We start from the raw sequence: 18,731 nt of genomic DNA on the forward strand, positions 1-18,731 counted from the left end.
CAGATGGTCCTAAGCCAAGGGTGTGCAGGCTCCCGCCCCTCCTTTGAAGAGGGATGCTAAAGCTTATTTCAACATTGGCTCTGCATTCTCCTGTTGATTCAGTTTTAAAAAGTTTTAAAAAGTTTTCCCCCAAAATAATGTGAAAGTTACCACGTGGTGACTGTGGATTGTACAGAGAAATAAATGATAACATTTATTGCAAACATTCAGGCCAAAAAGGTCCCTTCCCAAGTGTGGGCATTTACCCCATTTAAGTTTAAAAAAACAAACAAGTTTTGCATTATTGGAGTGAACTGTAAGCCAGAAGAAGCCCTGGGTCAAATGGTGGTTCCATTCCAAGTTTTCTGAGGAATCTAGATACCACCTTCCATAGTGGTTGCACCAATTTGCAGTTCCACCAGCAACCTGTGAGTGTACCTTTTCCCCACATCCTGCCAACATTTATTGTTGCCTGTATTCTTAATGATCGCCATTCTGACTGGAGTGAGACGAACTCTTAGTTTTGACTTGCATTTTTCTAATTGCTAGAGATGTTGAATATTTTTTCATATATTTTTGATCGATTGTATCTCTTTTTCTGTGAAGTGTCTATTTAGATCCTTAGCCCATTTGTTGATTGGGTTATTTGGTGGGTTGTGTGTGTGTGTGTGTGTTTTGAGTTCTTTTTATAGCCTAGAGATTAATGCTCTATCTGGGGTGAATGTGGTAAAGATTTTCTCCCAATCTGGAAGCTTTCTCTTCACATTATTCATTGTTTCTTTTGCTGAGAAGAAGCTTTTTAGTTTGAATCCATCCCATTTATTGATTCTTGATTTTACTACTTGTGTTTTAGGGGTCATGTTAAGGAAGTCAGATCCTAGTCCAATGATGAAGATTTGGGCCTACTTTACTTCTAGTTAGTGCAGAGTCTCTGTTCTAGTGCCTAAGTCTTTGATCCACTTTGAGTTGAGTTTTGTGCAGGGTGAGAGAGAGGATTAATTTCATTTTGTTACATGTGGCTTTCCATTTTTTCCCAGCACCATTTGTTGAATAGGCTTTCTTTTCTTCAGTGAATGTTTTTGGTAACTTTGTCCTGTATGAGATAACTGTATGTGTGTGGTTTTATCTCTGTGTCTTCTATTCTGCACCATTGCCCTATGTGTCTGCTTTGGTGCCAATACCATGCTATTTTTGTTACTATAGCTTTGTAGTATAGTTCAAGGTCTTGTATTGTGATGCCTCCTTCTTCACTTTTCTTGCTAAGGATTGCTTTGGCTATTCTGGGTCTCTTATTTTTCCAAATGAATTTCATGGTTGTTTTTTCTGGTTCTATGAAGAATATAATTGGGATTTTGATAGGAATTACATTAATTCTGTATAATGCTTTTGGTAGTGTGGCCATTTTGACAATATTAATTCTGCCTATTTAGGAGCATATGAGATCTTTCCATCTTCTAAGGTCTTCTTCAATTTCTTTCTTCAGTGTTCTGTAGTTTTCATTGTAGAGATCTTTCACCTCTTTTATTAGATTATTTCCAAGTATACATCCTCAGGACCCAGCAGAATCATCAGAGTCCACACGATAGTGCTTAATCATGCCAAAAGAATGAATTCATGAGTGTGTAAATCCATGAATGAGTAAATGAAGTCTGAAGGTCCTGAAGGGACAGAGTGATATTTTTTGGAGCTTGATGGCATTGCCTTACCCTAAATTGGGAAAGAGTAACCAGCAAACTTTAGACAAGAACAATAAATCCTTGCTATGTTTTTTAAAAAATCATAATCTTTTAGAATATTATAACTTACTAAAAGCAATTTAAGTTTGTTAAATATCTTCATAACTGATAATACATAGTTCTAATGAGTTTAACTCTCAATATGGGTGTAATGAGCATGGAAAAGGAGACATGACTAAGGGGATTCTGGCTCATTCTTGTTTCTTGAGTACTCAAAATTAAAATGCTCTGATACAAATGTTTTTCAAATATGTATATTGAAAAACAAAATCATGGTAGGATTTCAAAAAGACATTTCAGCAAACAAGTACCAATCAAGAGACCCAACATTTACATCAGAATTCACAGACATACCTTGAAGTTTCCCTGGTATGTGCCCAGGCAATCGACTATACCCTAACCCACTGGAGGGGAAAAGTCTCTGACAGCTGACCCCTTTCCTCTCCTAGTCCCAGTCACCTTGTAATCCAACCAAGCCCAACCAGCCAAACTCAAGGGTTACCTACATCAATTTTTGGCCTTAGTAAGGTACATTGTCAATAAAACTTTGAAACACTTATTTGACATTTTAACAATAATTGCTAAACTTTCAATATATAAAAATTATTTCTACATAAAACAAGTTATCCCTTGTAGATAGTCTAAAATTTCCACCTTTTAGTTAGATATTAACTTGAATTTAGTCTTAGACAATCATTTACAATGGAAATTGTGTTTTGTTTTTCTCTACCTCTCCACCTTCTCCCTTCCCGCAGCATTGTTTGGATTTTTAACATTCTTGGAACAAGGCTTCAAGAATGTGGTTATCAGATCACTACCAAATTGCATTTTTCTCCTGGGGCTCTGTGCATACGTAATAGAAATGAAAAAAAAAATACTACTTCCTGTTTCCCTTGGCTCAGGTCCCCAAAAGTGATGGGAGCACATTCCTGCCCCTCCATTTCCTTTTATTGACCTTGTCTAGGCTGACTCACAGGTGAATGCCTGAGACAAAAAGAAGTTTGGGGAGAAGGGAGCTTCTTTCCCTCTAATCAGGCCAGCTGGGGAGCAAGGGATAAGGTGGAAGAATGGAAGGAAAATTAGTTATTTGTACCTAACTTTCAGCACCTGTTATTACTTTTAATATCCATCTCTGAGTATTTGGACACTTCTAATTTTTCAATATTCTTGATATATTAATTTGATTTTATTTTCTGTATCACCATTCACCATTTGATGATTCTCCAGCTCTTCTCTCAGTGGTTTGTGCACCATCCTAGTGCAGAGTCTGGTTAAAAGTACATCATTCCCTTCCCTGTTTCCCTATTTCCTGAGAACCTTTTCAGGAAAAGGTTCCTGAGACAGCAATTCTCATAACTCATTCATACCAACATGTTCACAAAGATGTTCTTAAGGGTATGTTGAACAATCCCGTGTGGGAACCAAATCTGTAGCTTTCTCCTACTGCTTGGAAATTACAAGTAAAATTCTAACAATTTAACCACATACTCTTATCATAAAATGTCAACATTTTGTAAGATCCAACATTTAGTCCCTTAGCAAGAGATTTGTGAGATGATTCAGTATTGAGTTAATGTAACATTGAGTTGCAACTCAATATTTAAGCCAAAGTCGTACCCAGCATGCCCACCTGGATCTGGAGAACTGTGAGCACTTCCTCACAGTTCTCCTTCCAAACTTGGACATTTTCTGTGCTATGGGCTCTATGAATGGTATCATCATTCAGCTACTTTAGCAAGACAGAAAGTGGCAAGATATTGTGGCACCTCCCTCTCCCTCACTGACAATCAAGTTTCCCTTGCAGGTAATGTAGGGCCCACTCACTTCCTGTCTCTGCTGCCAGCACACACTAAGGTCTCCATACCCCTTTCTGCTCTTTGAATCCGTGTTGCATTCTACAGACTCAAATTGGGTCCTGTGCCTCTCATCCACCAGCTCCCTTTAAAGGTCTGTTCTCAGGGCTGCAAGGCCCTGCCTTGTCTCTGGCCTTACTCTAGACTGTTCTCATCTTCACGCTCCATATTCCAAGTCTTGGCCTTTTATTTACTAAAAGTTCCAAGTCATTCCTGCCACACAGGGCTTTGCACATATTGTTGGGTTTTTTTTTTGTTTGTTTGTTTGGTACACCACACCCTTTCTCTCTGTTCATCCTGTGAATCTCTGCTCAAATGCCAGTTCCTGATGGAAAATTTCCCTTACCACCTCACACCTTAGACTGGCTCAGGATCCTTGGTTTCTAAGCTCCATGAAGTCTGACACCATGTCTATATTTTGTTTGCCAAAATTATGTCTAGCATCTGCACATCTCCACATAGTAGGAAGGAGATTTTTTTGTTTTTGTTTTTGTTTTTGAATGAATGCATGGATGACTCAAAACTTTATCTCTCCTGACTCAAATACAAATTTCTATCCTATCCTCAACCAGAGTATCAAAAAAGAGGGAATCAACTATGCTTCCTCTGGGTTCAAAACAATGATTTTCCTGTTAGGAACCAGGAACAACCTCAAGTTATACAGGTTTATGGTGTAATTGCCAGGAAGAATACTTAATATCAGCAACACCAAAATAAGGGCTGGTGTTGGCAGGTAATGTCTGCTTGAAGGGACAACCTGAGACAATCAAGAGAGCTGGTGGGCTGAAAACATTTGATAGATAACTTCTGCTAGCACAACCAAGGTAGAACTTGTCGACCTGAATATTCTATTTTCATCATACCAGGTAAATAACATTGGTTATGTGTATCATCAATTTGAGCTTCTAGACTCCTTCTGTGTCTTCTGTAAATCAACTGTGAAATACATTGTTCTCTTTATGATTCATCGTCCCTTATCACAGGTCTACAGGTTCAAGATCAATTAAGTTGGAAAAAATCTTTCCTAACAAAACTTAGTCAGAGTTTAACTTCTCAAACAAGGAGACATATATTATCCATTGTGTTTTCCTTTTTTCTGTGGCTTCATGCAAGCTTAGCATCAAACCTAATGTTTGGTTAGAGTAAGTACATTAGACTAGGTTTTTAGAATGTGTGGTATATATTTCAAAATGTATAGAATGCAATTTTAAAATTATATTTCAGTACAGTTGGCCCTGTACTTAAGGAGATATCGATATTAGACTAGCCAAACCTATCATAGCAGATTCTTATTCTGATGAAATATTCTATTAGGTGGTTTTTGGTCAGATTTGTGTATGAGTCTGGGTTAAGGTCTCATACTTGCTGAAGGTTTGATCAGCAATATGAGGCTTTGAAATATTTTTGTTTGATATCCTTTTTCCATGTGAGTTGGAAAAGAAGGTGCTAGCAGAAGAAACCCAAACAAGAAGACAAGCTAGTGACTAGAAGAGGAATGGAAACAGAGATCAGTCTTGGGAGGTGGATGACGTCTCAGATGTAAAGAAGGACATATAGAAAAGACAAATATGCAGTGATGGGAAAGTCATTTGGGGTTGATCCCAGCTGAATGTCATCATCTTATAAATTAATAGAAGTCAAAGATGTTTGAATGAAAGGAAAGGAGTGGAATTAATGGAATTTTAATGTTCACAGTGAATGACAATCTTGTTACTCATCTGATTTTGAGAGCCAGTTCAGAAAAAGATGCAGACATCAGGCAGATACAGATAAAAATATCCACTTTATTAGTCATAAAAGTTTACTGGAGGGTGTGGATGACTTCTTTCCAAGAACACATCCAGAAGTGAACATGCCCACTTAGTTACAGGCAGCAGTGGCCCCTGCAGCCTCCTTCTCATGGGCTGAGTCAGCCTTCCCACTCAGCTTACCATAGGACCAAGACAAAGTGAGAATCAAGTTCCTAGCAGGCAGTTCCTTTTCAAAGACAGAAATAAAAGCATGCTTGTGCCCTGATTCCCAAACTCCAATCACAAACACAGTTCTCCCTAAAAAGAAATAAACTGTTGGATAGAGGTCAGGAGCATTAATCTAATGAGAAGTCTAGGTACAAAGAAAGAAAAAAATGGTAATGAGGAAAAAGTACCCCCAACCCAATCAAGATTATGGTCATGAAGTCAGTAAGAATTTAAGTGAGTTTACTTTTAGGGGAAATATACTAGGAAAGAAGATTGCTTCTCAGGAATACTGAAGATCCAACTAAAATTGAATAACATGGCTTTGGATTGGGTCAAGTCATTGTCGCTCCCTTGACTTTCATCAGTTACACTTTATAGTCCAAAGGCAAAGATGCAAAAAGTCAACACACATAGGGCAGGGAGGTTGAAGGGCTGGCTATCTGTGCTCCTGCAGCCACCTTTTTTTCCTTGCCCAACTCTGGAGTCCTGATAAGGATAGAAGATTAGTTTAGGATAGGCACTATTGGGTTAGGGGTAAGGGAGAGATAACCTGAGATATTAATAAGGCTCCATTGGTGGCCAACCACAGAATCTGACCCAAATAGAAAGCGGAGCATTATCAGAAAAGGATAATGATTTAGAACACTTGAATACTAGAAACCCAGGAGGTTTGAGTATGACCATGTAAGTATATGTAAATAACATAGAGCTAGAATTCCATAGAGCTGGATGTCCTTTTAATAACTATTCAGTATGTTGTTTATTACAAAGACTGAGAAAACCAGAAGATTTAAGACTCCAGTCTTGTTCTTTTATTAGTAGTCTTCACTCAGTCTTTCATATATAAAAACTCTGCAAGTCAGCACAAGGTTCTTTCCTGGGTGTTTTCCCTGTAATTACTAAATTTAAAAGACAGTCTTATATAAGGAAATAGATGAAAACTAAAATAGCTGGGTGTAAAATTTAGAATGGTTTAGACAATGTTATAATCTATAGATCTGGAATAAAATTACAAGGTAGGAATAGTCTTAGAACTCAAGGGTAAAACATGGAGTTCTTCAAGTATGAACTAGACCTAATGCCACTAACATCATGTTTTTCATGTGAACATTTAATTCGTCATTAAGGAAATGGTCCCATATAATTTATGAGATGCCTCGTGTAGGCAAAGGGTGATTGTTTTACATAAAAAGATGACTGCACATAAAATAAGTTTTAATAACTGGCTTAGTACAGAACTCCAAATGTCTAAGTCCTATCCTTTGGAAAAACACATAAGGATTCTTACCATGAGCACATGAATTTGGACCTCATATTAAATAGATTAGAGTTTTTTCAGTGTCCAATAAAATTATGTGCAGGTAGTCTTTTGGAAGTTACTACAAAAGTTCTACATATACATAAGTTCCATACTGTTGCGTGTATTAGTATTTCAACAAAATAGAAAATGTAATCTAAAATTATTTTATCAAAAATGTGTTTTCATTCAATTACTTTAATGGTAGTGTTATTGCACTCAAAATCAAGTACTCTTAGTAATAGATATGCCAAGATATAGAGAAGATTTGCAAAGACACCTTATTTCACATAATTGTGTATTTTAGCACTTATACAGTTCATGGATACTTTCTTGTGTACAATTCCCTTAATTCTCACAACACCATCATGCTACACATATTATTGTTGTTTTATAATGGACTCACAGTGACAGGCGCCTGATAAAGAGAAGTTGGAGGGGCAACTTTATCCCCAATTTGAATATGAGCACATCTCAAAAGGAACCCTGAAGTTGACAACATCTTAATCAAAAACAACCTTGCTGTTTTTCTGAAAATCAAGCTAAACAGACAAAAAGAGTCAGGATATACAATGCCAGTTGTCAACCTAGTACCATTATACTGCACTTTCTAGATTTTAAAAAATAAGTATATACACATATGAACATGCACACACACACACACACACACACACACACACACACACGCACCAGGTTTTGAAACCAATTAGGGCAGTAGGTGCACCTTTTTAACAGAAGAACCCAAAGACCAATCTATACTAATCTCTGAATCAAGCAAAACAGGAATCCAAGGGAGTGGGAAACACAGCGATTATTGATCAAGGCCAATTAAACAAATTAGGTTATGGGCTCCTCAGTGACTTTAATAGGAACACACATGAATCAGTGAAGGGCAGGGTAAATAGTGCCATATATCAAGTGGTACTTAAAATTCTATTCAAAGGCAAGAGAATGATTAATCAGGGCCCAGTATATAGATTTCATTTGTTTATAGTTTCCTTTCATATTAGCACTTGGGAATTGTTCTGCAGGCCTGCCAGTTGAGAAATCATGAGCTTGGTGGTTAGAAAAATGGCCTTCATGCCTTTTTTTGAAAGCGTTCTTAAATGGAATAATTGTTGCTGTTAAGTGCTACCATAATGTGCAAAACAAAAACATGGTACTGGTACGTCATATAATCTACAAGCATATTCAAATACAGAAATAGTTATGAAAGTCAAGAACTCAAATTGGAGGGAAATGGCAAGAAGTAGATCTGATAAGAAATCAATTGGTAAGAAAGAACACTTTGCATCACAGAAGTATCCATCATCCCAAGAAATAGGTCCTTTGAGTTGAATACTAGTCATGTAGAAAAATAGTTATACATGATCAGACCAAACAATTTGAAATATCCAGGGAGAGTATTTATACATTTTTAAAGAAATATTATTTTGAAACTGTTCAAAACCATACAATAAAGAATGCAGTCATGTTAATCTAATTAAATAATATCTAAACCCATGATAGCAACACACATTTATATGTAATGGTTAGGTCTTTGGCAGCACACAGACAACTTTTATTTGTCCGGTGCTTCTACAAACATCAGAGGTAGCTGCAAGTTCTAGAATAGGTTTTCCCAAATCAGGAATACCACATGCTTGGTGTTTGAGATCCTCAAGTTCTAAGAGAATTTCATTTTTTTTCCATTTTGATGATAATGGCATATTTGTGAAGGATATTGGAGCAAATTTAAGGATAAAGAACCAGACATGCAGAAAGGGAGAACAAGGAAGGTGAGTTCTGGAGTTCACAACTTGATTTTTATTATAAAGTATAATAACTGAAATGGAAATTTTTCTATTAAATAGCAGATTTGAGCAGGCTGATTAAAGAATCAACAAATTCAAAGATAAAAAATATGATGTAATTATATGCTGTCTACAATGATTCACTCCAAATAGTTTGGAAGTAAAAGGAAGAAAAATTATTCAATGTAAACAATAACCAAAAGAGAGGTGGAGTGACTACATTAATATCCAAAGTAGCCTCTAAGATAAATATTGTTACTAGAGACAAAGAAATGCATTATACAATGATAAAACAGTCAGTCTCTCTAGAATGTAAGCATATGTGCGCCTGATAGCAAAGCCTTATAATATGTGAACTAAAAACTGACAGAACTGAAGGGAGAAGTAGACAGTTCTACAATAACAGTTGGAAACTCTACTACTCCACTTTTACCAGTGATAAAACTAGACAGAAGATCATCAAAGAAATAGAAGACTTGAACATTTATTTGGCCAGTTTAACCTAGAAGATACTAATAGAACATTCCACTCAACAACAGCAAAACACATATTCTTCTCAAGAACATATGCAACATTTTCCAAAATAAACCAAAGACTAGGCCATGAAACAAGTCTCAAAAAGCTTTGAAACATTTGAAGTTGTATATTTTCCAACTACAATGAAATTAAGTTGTTATTACAACAGGAAATCAAAAATTCATTAATATGACAATTAACATACTATTAAATAACAAGTGGATCAAAGAAGAAATCAGAAGAGAGAGAACACCTCAAGGTGGGTGAACAAATATGAAAGTACAATATACAAAAACTTTTGGAATGCAAGAAAAGCAGTACTCAGAAAGATATTTATAATTGTAAAAACCTGCATTTAAAAAGAAGAAATATTCACAAAAGCATTAGAACTGAACTAATGAATAAACCACTACAAAGGTTAAGACTCACCACTGGAGGTCTGATCATCACTGTAGTCTTTGAATCTAAACTGAAATTGGAATCAGCCATAGAAAGCATTTTGAAACATGCAGACTGAGTCTAACTAGATTGATAACCTACCAAAACAAAAATATCAATATTCCCCATGGGAATTAAACAAGACTTCAAGTCACATGATAAAATATTCCAAAGTTGGATGTAATTCAAAGTTATTTGGGATATGAAAAACCTAGAAAATCTCAACTCACCTGAGAAGGAGATAATCAATAAATAAATGTCAATGCCAAGATAACACAGATAATGGCATTATCTGACAAAGACTTGAATCAAATGTATGAAATATGATATGTCAAGAGCTTTGTAATGTTTTGAACAACTAATAATAAAAAAAATTTTAAAAAAGAAAATAAAAATATAAAAATTGCAAATAAATGCATCAAAATATTAAAAAAGACTTTTAAGTCATCTATTATAAAAATATGTGAACAAAATTGCAGAGTCTTGAAACTAATGGAGAGTATGGATGTATCAGGAAAAAAATAAGAATTAGAACCAAAGAAAATTTTAGAACTTAAAAATTCACTAGATAAACTTAATAGCAAAATAAAGATGACAGAAGAGTTAGTAAAACTGAAGATATTTCAATACAAATTAACTAATTTGAAAAATAGAAAGTAAATTGACTAAGGGTGGGGCAGCCTCCAGGAACTGAAAGACAATAACAAAAGATAAAACATTTTTGTCATAAGAATCCCAGTAGAAAAAAGTGTATGGTTCAGAAAACTTTTAGAAGAAGTAACTGAAAATTTCCCAAGTTTGATTGAGAAGCATAAACTTGTAGATTTAAGAAATTTAGAGAACACTACACAGAATTAAATCAGAGATATCTACACCCACATCTTAGAAACTGCTGGGAACTAAAGACAAAGAAAAAACGGAGAACAGCTCAAGAAAAATGACCCTTTACTTCAAGGAATGGTGATCTGAATGATAGCAGATTTCTCGTCAGAAACCACGGAGGCCAGGAAGAAGTGGCACCATGTTTTTAAAGGGCTGAAAGAAGAGAACTGTCAATCCAGAATTCCATACCTAACAAAACTATCCTTTAGGGATGGAGAGAAAATAAAGACATTCTTTTTGGGGGGCGGGGTAGGGGAGGGGGGAAGAACCAGGAATTAAACACAGGGGCACTTGACCACTGAGCCACACCCCCAGCCCTATTTTGTATTGTATTTTGAGACAAGGTCTCACCGAGTTGCTTAGCACCCTGCTTTTGCTGAGGCTGACTTTGAACTCATGATCCTCCTGCCTCTGGAGCTGCTGGGATTACAGGCATGCGTCCCTGCACCCAGCTAAATAAAGACATTCTTAGACAAATAATTCACTGCTTGCGGAGCAGGTCTAAAAGAATTACTAGCTGGTTCTAGCTATAAACAGGTAGTTTATTGCAGGAGTGAAGGATCAGATCAATATTTAAAGACAATTGATGAAATCCATCATGTTAACAATTTAAAGGAAGTCCCCACATGATTATATCAATTATCAATAGGTATAGAAAAAGTATTTGACAAAATTCAACATTCATTCATGATAATAAAACAGAAGGAAATATCAGAAGTAAATTTGAAACATTAGGAAAAACAAGGAAGAACATTTAAAATAATAAATATGTTGACAAATATAAAGAAGAATCTTTTATTAAGGTCTTTAAAGTATATTTGCTAGTCAAAAACAAAAATGGTGCCAGCTAAAGATAAAAATTGGCACATACCTGTAATCCCAGTGACCTGGGAGGCTGAGTCAGGAATATCACATACAAGCTCGATGCCAGCTTCAGCAACTTAGCAAGATTCTTTCTCAAAAACAAACAGAAAGGGCTGGTAGTGTGGCTCAGTAGTAGAGACTCTCTGGGTTCAACTCCCAGTAACTCCAAAAATTAAAAAAAAACTGTCATATTGTTTGATGGGATTGATGATATATGTAGATGTATTATATGACTACTTTAACATAAAAGGATATGACAACGAGAACTTTATAAGAGTATTGTTTTTACATTCAAATTGAAGTGGTAAAATATTGAGGCTAAGTAAACTTTGAAATGTTACTACCTATTTTGTAAACCTTAGAACTACTACTATAAAATCTATGTAAATGATATAATCATGTCCCAGCTATTTTCTGAAACCAGCATTATCCTGATATCAAAACCAGATGAAGAGGTTGAAAAAAGAAAACTATACACCAATGTACTGTTCATCATCATGAGCATAAATACAAAACTTCATAATAAAATACTAGCTGGTTCTAGCTATAATCAGGTAGTTTATTGCAGGAGTGAAGGATTAGAGCAATATTTAAAGACAATTGATGAAATCCATCATGTTAACAATTTAAAGGAAGTCCCACATGATTATATCAATTATCAATAGGTATAGAAAAAGTATTTGACAAAATTCAACATTCATTCATGATAATAAAAATAAAATAAATTTTAAAACCTCAGAAAACTGGTAGAAGGTGAAATAGAATTTACAGGAAAAAACCCCACACCAACATGTAAAACTAAATTACTTTTTCTTAAAATTAGGAATACAAAAGGACAGCCACTCTTAGCCATGGCTATTTAATAGCATGCTGGAAGTCTTAACCAGTGCAATAAGGCAAGAAAAAGAAATAACAGACATACATCTTAAAAAGGAAGAACTTGGGCTGGGGATGTGGCTCAAGCGGTAGCGCGCTCGCCTGGCATGCGTGCGGCCTGGGTTCGATCCTCAGCACCACATACCAACAAAGATGTTGTGTCCGCCGAGAACTAAAAAAATAAATAAATAAATATTAAAAAAAAAAAAAGGAAGAACTAAAGCTTTCTCACTTGTAAATGACACAGCTGTCTATGTAAGAAAATTACATAAAATTGTTAAGTAACAAAACTAAACAATGTCCTAAAAGTAATAAGTAAATTTATCAAAACTACCAAATAAAAGGGCAACACACAAAAATCAATTTTATTTCTATATACTAACATAATTGAACTTTAAAAATTTTTAAACAACACTGAAAGTTCAACAAGAGTTCAACAAGAGCTCTGACAAAATGAAATACTTAGGTATATATCTTATAAGATAAGAATGCAATCCAAATGCAAAATACTTTAAAACACTATTAAAAGAAATAATGACTTAAGCAAATAAGGAAATATATCATATTCATGTTTTGAAAGATTCAGTATAGTACAGATTTCAGTTCTCCCCAAATCAATATCCAGATTTAATGCAATACTTAGAAAAATTTCAGCAGGATATTATGTAGTTATGGGCCAGAGGTTTTTAAAAATTAAATGGAGGCTGGGCATAAATGTTCCTACCAACTCTTTTCATACTTGTCCCCCAAATGGAAACAACTAAAATATCCTTCAAAATGTACTGAGGCTTGTGCAGGTAAATGGATGGAGTTGGTGATATCATGCTAAGTGAAATAAGCCAATCCCCAAAAAACAAAGGCCAAATGTTTTTTCTGATATGTAGATGCTGATTCATAATGGGGCAGGGCAAGGGAAGAATGGAGGAACTCTGGATTGGGCAGAGGGGAGTGAGGGGAGCAGAAGGGACATGGGGATAGGAAAGATGGTGGGGAATGAGACGGACATAATTATCCTAGGTACATGTATAATTGCATGAATCATGTGACTCTACATCGTGTACAACCAGAGAAATGAAAAGATGTGTTCTGTTTGTGTACAATGAATTGAAATGCATTCTGCTGCCATGTATAACTAATTTGAGCAAATTTTAAAAAGGTACTATAAGTACATTCTAACTAGAAACACATCTTTAGGAGAGAATTAGCTTTATTTTTCTTTTTTTTGGAATATTGTAATTATAAATAATAATGGGATTTGTTGTTGGAGTCTCATATGTATACAAAATGTAACAATATCATTTGGTCAGTTTCATTCCCTAGGACCTCATCTTTCTCTCTAAGAATGAAGTTTAATTAAAGGGGAAAAAAAGCAAATCACTTGGACTTAGACCACTTTGGTGTTGTATGCTATGTTGAAAATATTTTCCTCTGTGCTATAAGAAAAGCTGAACTGAGACTTAGAAAACTAAACAAAAACATGCTTGCTGATTAATCATATCCCACTATGAGATCTGTCATAAATGATGGTTTCCCTTATGTTTTCCTGCTATTCAATATGTAAACAAATGTAGGACTTTTGTCAAGTTGATTGCCAGATAGCCTGTCTTTTCCCACGTGAAATGGAAACCATGGTTTCTTGGATTTTAAGGTTTTTGAAACATCTTTTCGTAACTGTGGAAGTCTCAAAACATGACTAGGAATGAAGATAGTTCATCATTTGTCCTTTTTGTAAATTATTTCAGACATAAGTGAACCTGAACTCCTTTATTCTTTCTTCTTTTACACATGCTGTAAAAACAGCCAGGTGGTGGCATGTACCTATAGTCCCAGATATGTAGGACCTGAGGCAGGAAGACCACCTTAGCCCAGGAATTTGAGACCAGCTTGGGCAACATAGGAAGACCTCATTTTGAAGCAAAAGCCTCACTACAGCCTCCCTTGATTTGGCATAAACTGTTTAAAATGTGCGATCTCCATGCTGTTTACAGGCTTGAAACAAGCAGCTGATGATTTTTGTTAACCAAAGCCACTTCATAAAGAATTGTTTCTCCCACAGCTACAAGGAAGGGAGTGGCAGTAGGAATGAAGGACTGAGACATTAAGAAAGACTTTCCCACAGGGTTTGATAGCTAATTCAAGGTTGGAGGGAGGAAAGGGTAGAGAGGTGAAGGGTGAGAGCAAGAATAAGAGAAACCAAAGGATACTAAGACTTTGAGGTTTCTTTTTAATTTCTGGATGTCTGGTAATGCTGTTATCTGAATTAAGCAATACAGGGGAAAAAATAAGGGGAGAATTATAAAGATCTGAAAGGAAAGATGCTTATCTCTGTTTTACCAGTTTGCATAGCTACATTATCTCTGACTGTAGTATTTGTTAAAGGCAATAAATTTGACTGTTAAAGAGGCACAGTGGCTTTAATATAAAAGGAATCTTGGGTAATAGACATGAAGGGAGCAAGGAGCCATTTGAAAGAGAACACCAAGTCTTACTCAAAAGTGATGGAAAGTGTACAGTAAGTAGTTCTTCTGTGGGCTTCTGAAATGCAAGATGAGAGAGAACTCTTAAAACCTACAGGTCTATTTAAAAGAAGGAAATCAGGACTTCTCATTCAAGGTGAATTTTTGGTCCTCCCCGGTGGCAAACTTTCAGGAAGCCATACCCTTCCTGGCTCAAGTGATGTGGCTTCCGAAGGGGCATATAAATAGTTTTCTCTCCAAGAAAAAAGTTAAGAGTAGAAGCTGGGGCCCTGCCACATATCAGAGTGCAGCTGTCAATGTAGCCAATAGAAGAGCTACATTAGCTAAAGTGGCAATGCAGCTGCAGAAGCAGCAGGGTGTGTGTGGTGCCCAGATGGAGCCAGGCACAGAACAGAACTTTTTCAGTGCAAGCACTGTCCAAAAGATAAGAAAAGGGGGGTTCATCGTGTGTTAGAAGAAAGCAAGCAGAACAAGTGAGGTATGTAGCAAGGGTAGCAGAGTCTTTCTGAAAATAAACTACAAGCCAAGTGACTACAGAGATTGTCTTTTTTTTTTCTTTTCTTTCTTTCGTTCTTTTTTTTTTTTTTTTTTGTACCAGAAATTGAACCCAGGGGCACATAACCATGGAACCACATCCCCAGCCCTTTTCAAAAAAAAAAAAAAAAAAAACTTTTTTTTTTTCCAGACAGGGTCTTGCTAAGTTACTTGGGGTCTCACTAAGCTGCTGAGGCTGGCTTTCAACTTAAAATCCTCCTTGTCACTGAGATTACAGTCATGTGCTGTTGTGCCCAGTGAGACTGTCCATTTTTAAGAAAGGTGTGAGAGAAAAAAATCAAAGCATAATGGAATCAGATCAAGTTGTTTGCCTTCACACAGGGAGAAATCTGCTGGAACAGACCACCATACTGTTCAACTGGGAGCCAGGACTCCTATGCCCATCCCTGAAATAAATTCACCTTATTTATTAAGTTGTTGGGTTGGTTGGTTTGTTTTTTTTTGATAGTGGGGATTGAACCCAGGGACACTCTACCACTGAGCTACGTCCCCAGCTCTTTTTATTTTTTATTTTGCATTTTGAGACTGAGTCTTGCTAATTTGCTTAGGGCCTCACTAAAGTTCCTGAGGCTGGACTCAAACTTGGAATCCTCCTGCCTCAGCTTTCTGAATCACTACGATTACAGGTGTGCACCATTGTAGCTGACTACAAATTTAATTTTTAGAAGGCAGGCTTAAATCCTGCTCATACCTTACTACCTGTTTGAAAGAAATTGTACTGTATATGTTGGAATATAAAACAAAGTCCATTTCAATGGATTTTATTCCAGACAACATTTATAGTTTTGTAGGCTGTTGTCTGATCTTCTAGGCATTTTTTTAAAATTACCTAAAACTAGGCATTTATAATCTGCCAAGATCTTTTCTTGTGTAACCTCATTAAAGGAATATTAAGTAAAAAGAGTAATTTAAAGTTACTGGCATTCTTCAGACAATTAAATGGTCTATTGTCATTCAAGCATATCATCTGATAATCTGAACTTAATTATTAACAATTCATTTTCTGAACCCCTTGAACTTGAGTAAGGACTTTATTTTAACCATTTATTGCTGATGGTTATGGTTAAAATTTCAGAGACTAAGTGCTAGCACATTTGGTCCTCCATATCCATGGGCTCTGCATCCCTGGATTAATAAACCTCAATTTGAAAACATTTTTAAAAATTGTATCTGTAGTAAACATGTACACTTCTTTTCTTATCATTATTCCCTAAATAATTCAGTATAGCAACTATTATAGCATTTACATTGCATTAGGTTCTGTAAATCATCTAGAAATTATTTAAAATACATAGGAGGATGTAGTGTAGGTTCAATTGGAATACTATAGCATTGGATATGTAGGACTTGAGCCTCAATGAATTCTGGTATCCATGAAGGTACTAGGACCAATCTTTTACAGAAACTGAGGTACAATTAAATCTTTCTTTATTACTAGCGACAGTGTGATGTATCAGGTAAGGTAAAATGACTGGAGCAAATGCAGGAGCTAAATTATACTCAAATCCAGCTCCACCACTGATTACCTGTGCACCCTAAGGCAAATTACTCACAATTCCCATGACTTAATCTCCTCATCTCTAAAATGGAGATGATAATAATAGTGCCTATCTCACAGAGCAGTTGTGAGGATTAAGGAAGCCTAGAATAGCACCTGAGCAAGTACTTGTTATTGAATATGTAAGGTTCTTGGCAGTATTACTGACACGTAGTAAGCTATCTATGTATTAACTATTTTTCCATTATTTCCTGTTATGAATATGTAGGACTTAACTTCACAGACATTTGAGTAGTTATATTAGAGATATTCAAAGATGCCCACCATGATTCTCAAATGCCTGAAAGATCATATAACAATGATGTCATCCTTTTATTTTTTATTATTCAGTTATCTTGGTTTAACAAATATATCCCTTTTGTATTCACCAGAGTTGAAAGCATGTCAATGAGGCTGGAAGAAATCAATGAACGGGAAAATTTTATGAAAACTTCCCTACAGACTGTTGAACTTCGACTTTCTCAACTCGAAGAATTATCTAGCAGAATGGTGAATGCTCTTGAAAATCTTGCAGGAATTGACAAGTCGGATCTGATACAGACCCGGTCCCGAGCTTCATCAGAATGTGATGCAGCTTACCTTCTACGGCAAAGCAGCATCAACAGTGCCGATGGCTACAGCATGTATCGGTATCACTTTAATGGGGAGGAGTTATTGTTTGAGGATTCTTCTCTTTCCATGTCACCAGGGACAGGATTCAGGAAGAAAACCTGTTCCTTTCGTGTGAAGGAAGAGAAGGACTCAAAAATACACCTACTCCCTGAACGCCAGGGCAGCCTTCACTTTTCTTCAAGTCCAAGCCCACCAGCAACACCAGACCGCAATCGACTTGGGGTAGACAACTCCAAGAACACTTCAGAACCCAAAGTAGGTCCAAATATTGGGATTTCAACTGAAGGTGATGAAAGACAGGAAGACTCTAAAAGAGCAGAAACGGTTTCTCCAGATTTAAACCCAACAGATGTTATGCACGGACAGAACAAATCAGATTTTCCAAACACTCAGTTAACAGTAGAGACGACAAAGATGGAAGGCACAATTTCCTATCCCCTGGAAGAAACTAAAATTACACGCTATTACCCCGATGAAGCAGTTAATACTTTTAAAACAATGAAGTCCAGAAGCTTTGTCTATTCTGAGGGAAGAAAGGTGGTTGGTGGGTATAACAAATGGAATGCTGAGTACAGTTCAGTCATGGACCAAGCATGCCCCTCGACAGTTCAGCAATGGACAGCCGAGTGGAAATATCAGGTGCAGAAGATCACACGGTCTCGTAGCACAGATATCCCTTCCATCACGTCAGAAACTGCAGTGCAAGCAGAGCATAAAGAGCAGCCGACAGATAGCAGAGATGAGAATTATGTTTCTCAGAGTATCCCTCAAATCTCTCATTTGTCCTTCACTGTTACTGACAGAATGGAAAAAGAGAACTCATTGTCTGTGAAACCAGACCAAACTTTGGGATTCCCATCTCTCAGGTCAAAAAGTTTACATGGCCATCCTAGGAATGTTAAACCCCTTCAGGACAAATTAGACAGGTCCAGACAAGCCAGCAGTGTAAGTAACCTAGTAGTTGTGTCTGCAACTGCAATGGAAGAACAAAAGATTGAGCACGAGAAAACTTCCACAGAAACTGAATGTTGATCTGTTTTCTTTTGTTTTGTTTTAAACCAGAACCACAAATGGGTGCCATCGTGGCCATCTAAATTTCATCAATTGCTGAAAATGTTTTCATTAAAAAATGCTGGAAATGTGAATTTAAATTTCAAGGCACTACATTTAAAGTAGTATTTTGTTAACATATACTAGCAAACTGAGTCTTTTTAATTGAAGCAGGATCAAATGAAAGTGACAATATGGCAATGGAGATAAACTGATTAACCAGCATGAAAAATTAATTATTAGGATATTTTTATTCCTGGGAGCCACCGAGTAGCCTAAGAAATACC

The 18,731-nt window shown here is 36.2% G+C and overlaps 1 protein-coding gene across 1 annotated transcript in view; it reads left to right on the forward strand.

Moving 5' to 3' along the window:
• Nucleotides 1–18,426, forward strand: part of TRPM1 (transient receptor potential cation channel subfamily M member 1) — a gene marked incomplete at both ends in the record, with an annotated part of 139,166 nt that extends 120,740 nt beyond the window's left edge. The window contains one exon of the mRNA XM_081291346.1: nt 17,154–18,426. Within this exon, the coding sequence (XP_081147472.1) occupies nt 17,154–18,426 (1,273 nt within the window). The remainder of the gene's footprint in view (nt 1–17,153) is intronic.
• Nucleotides 18,427–18,731: the final 305 nt, after the last annotated feature.

This window comes from Spermophilus citellus, assembly GCF_964194105.1.
Source record: "Spermophilus citellus genome assembly, chromosome: 4".
NCBI classification, from domain to species: domain Eukaryota; kingdom Metazoa; phylum Chordata; class Mammalia; order Rodentia; family Sciuridae; genus Spermophilus; species Spermophilus citellus.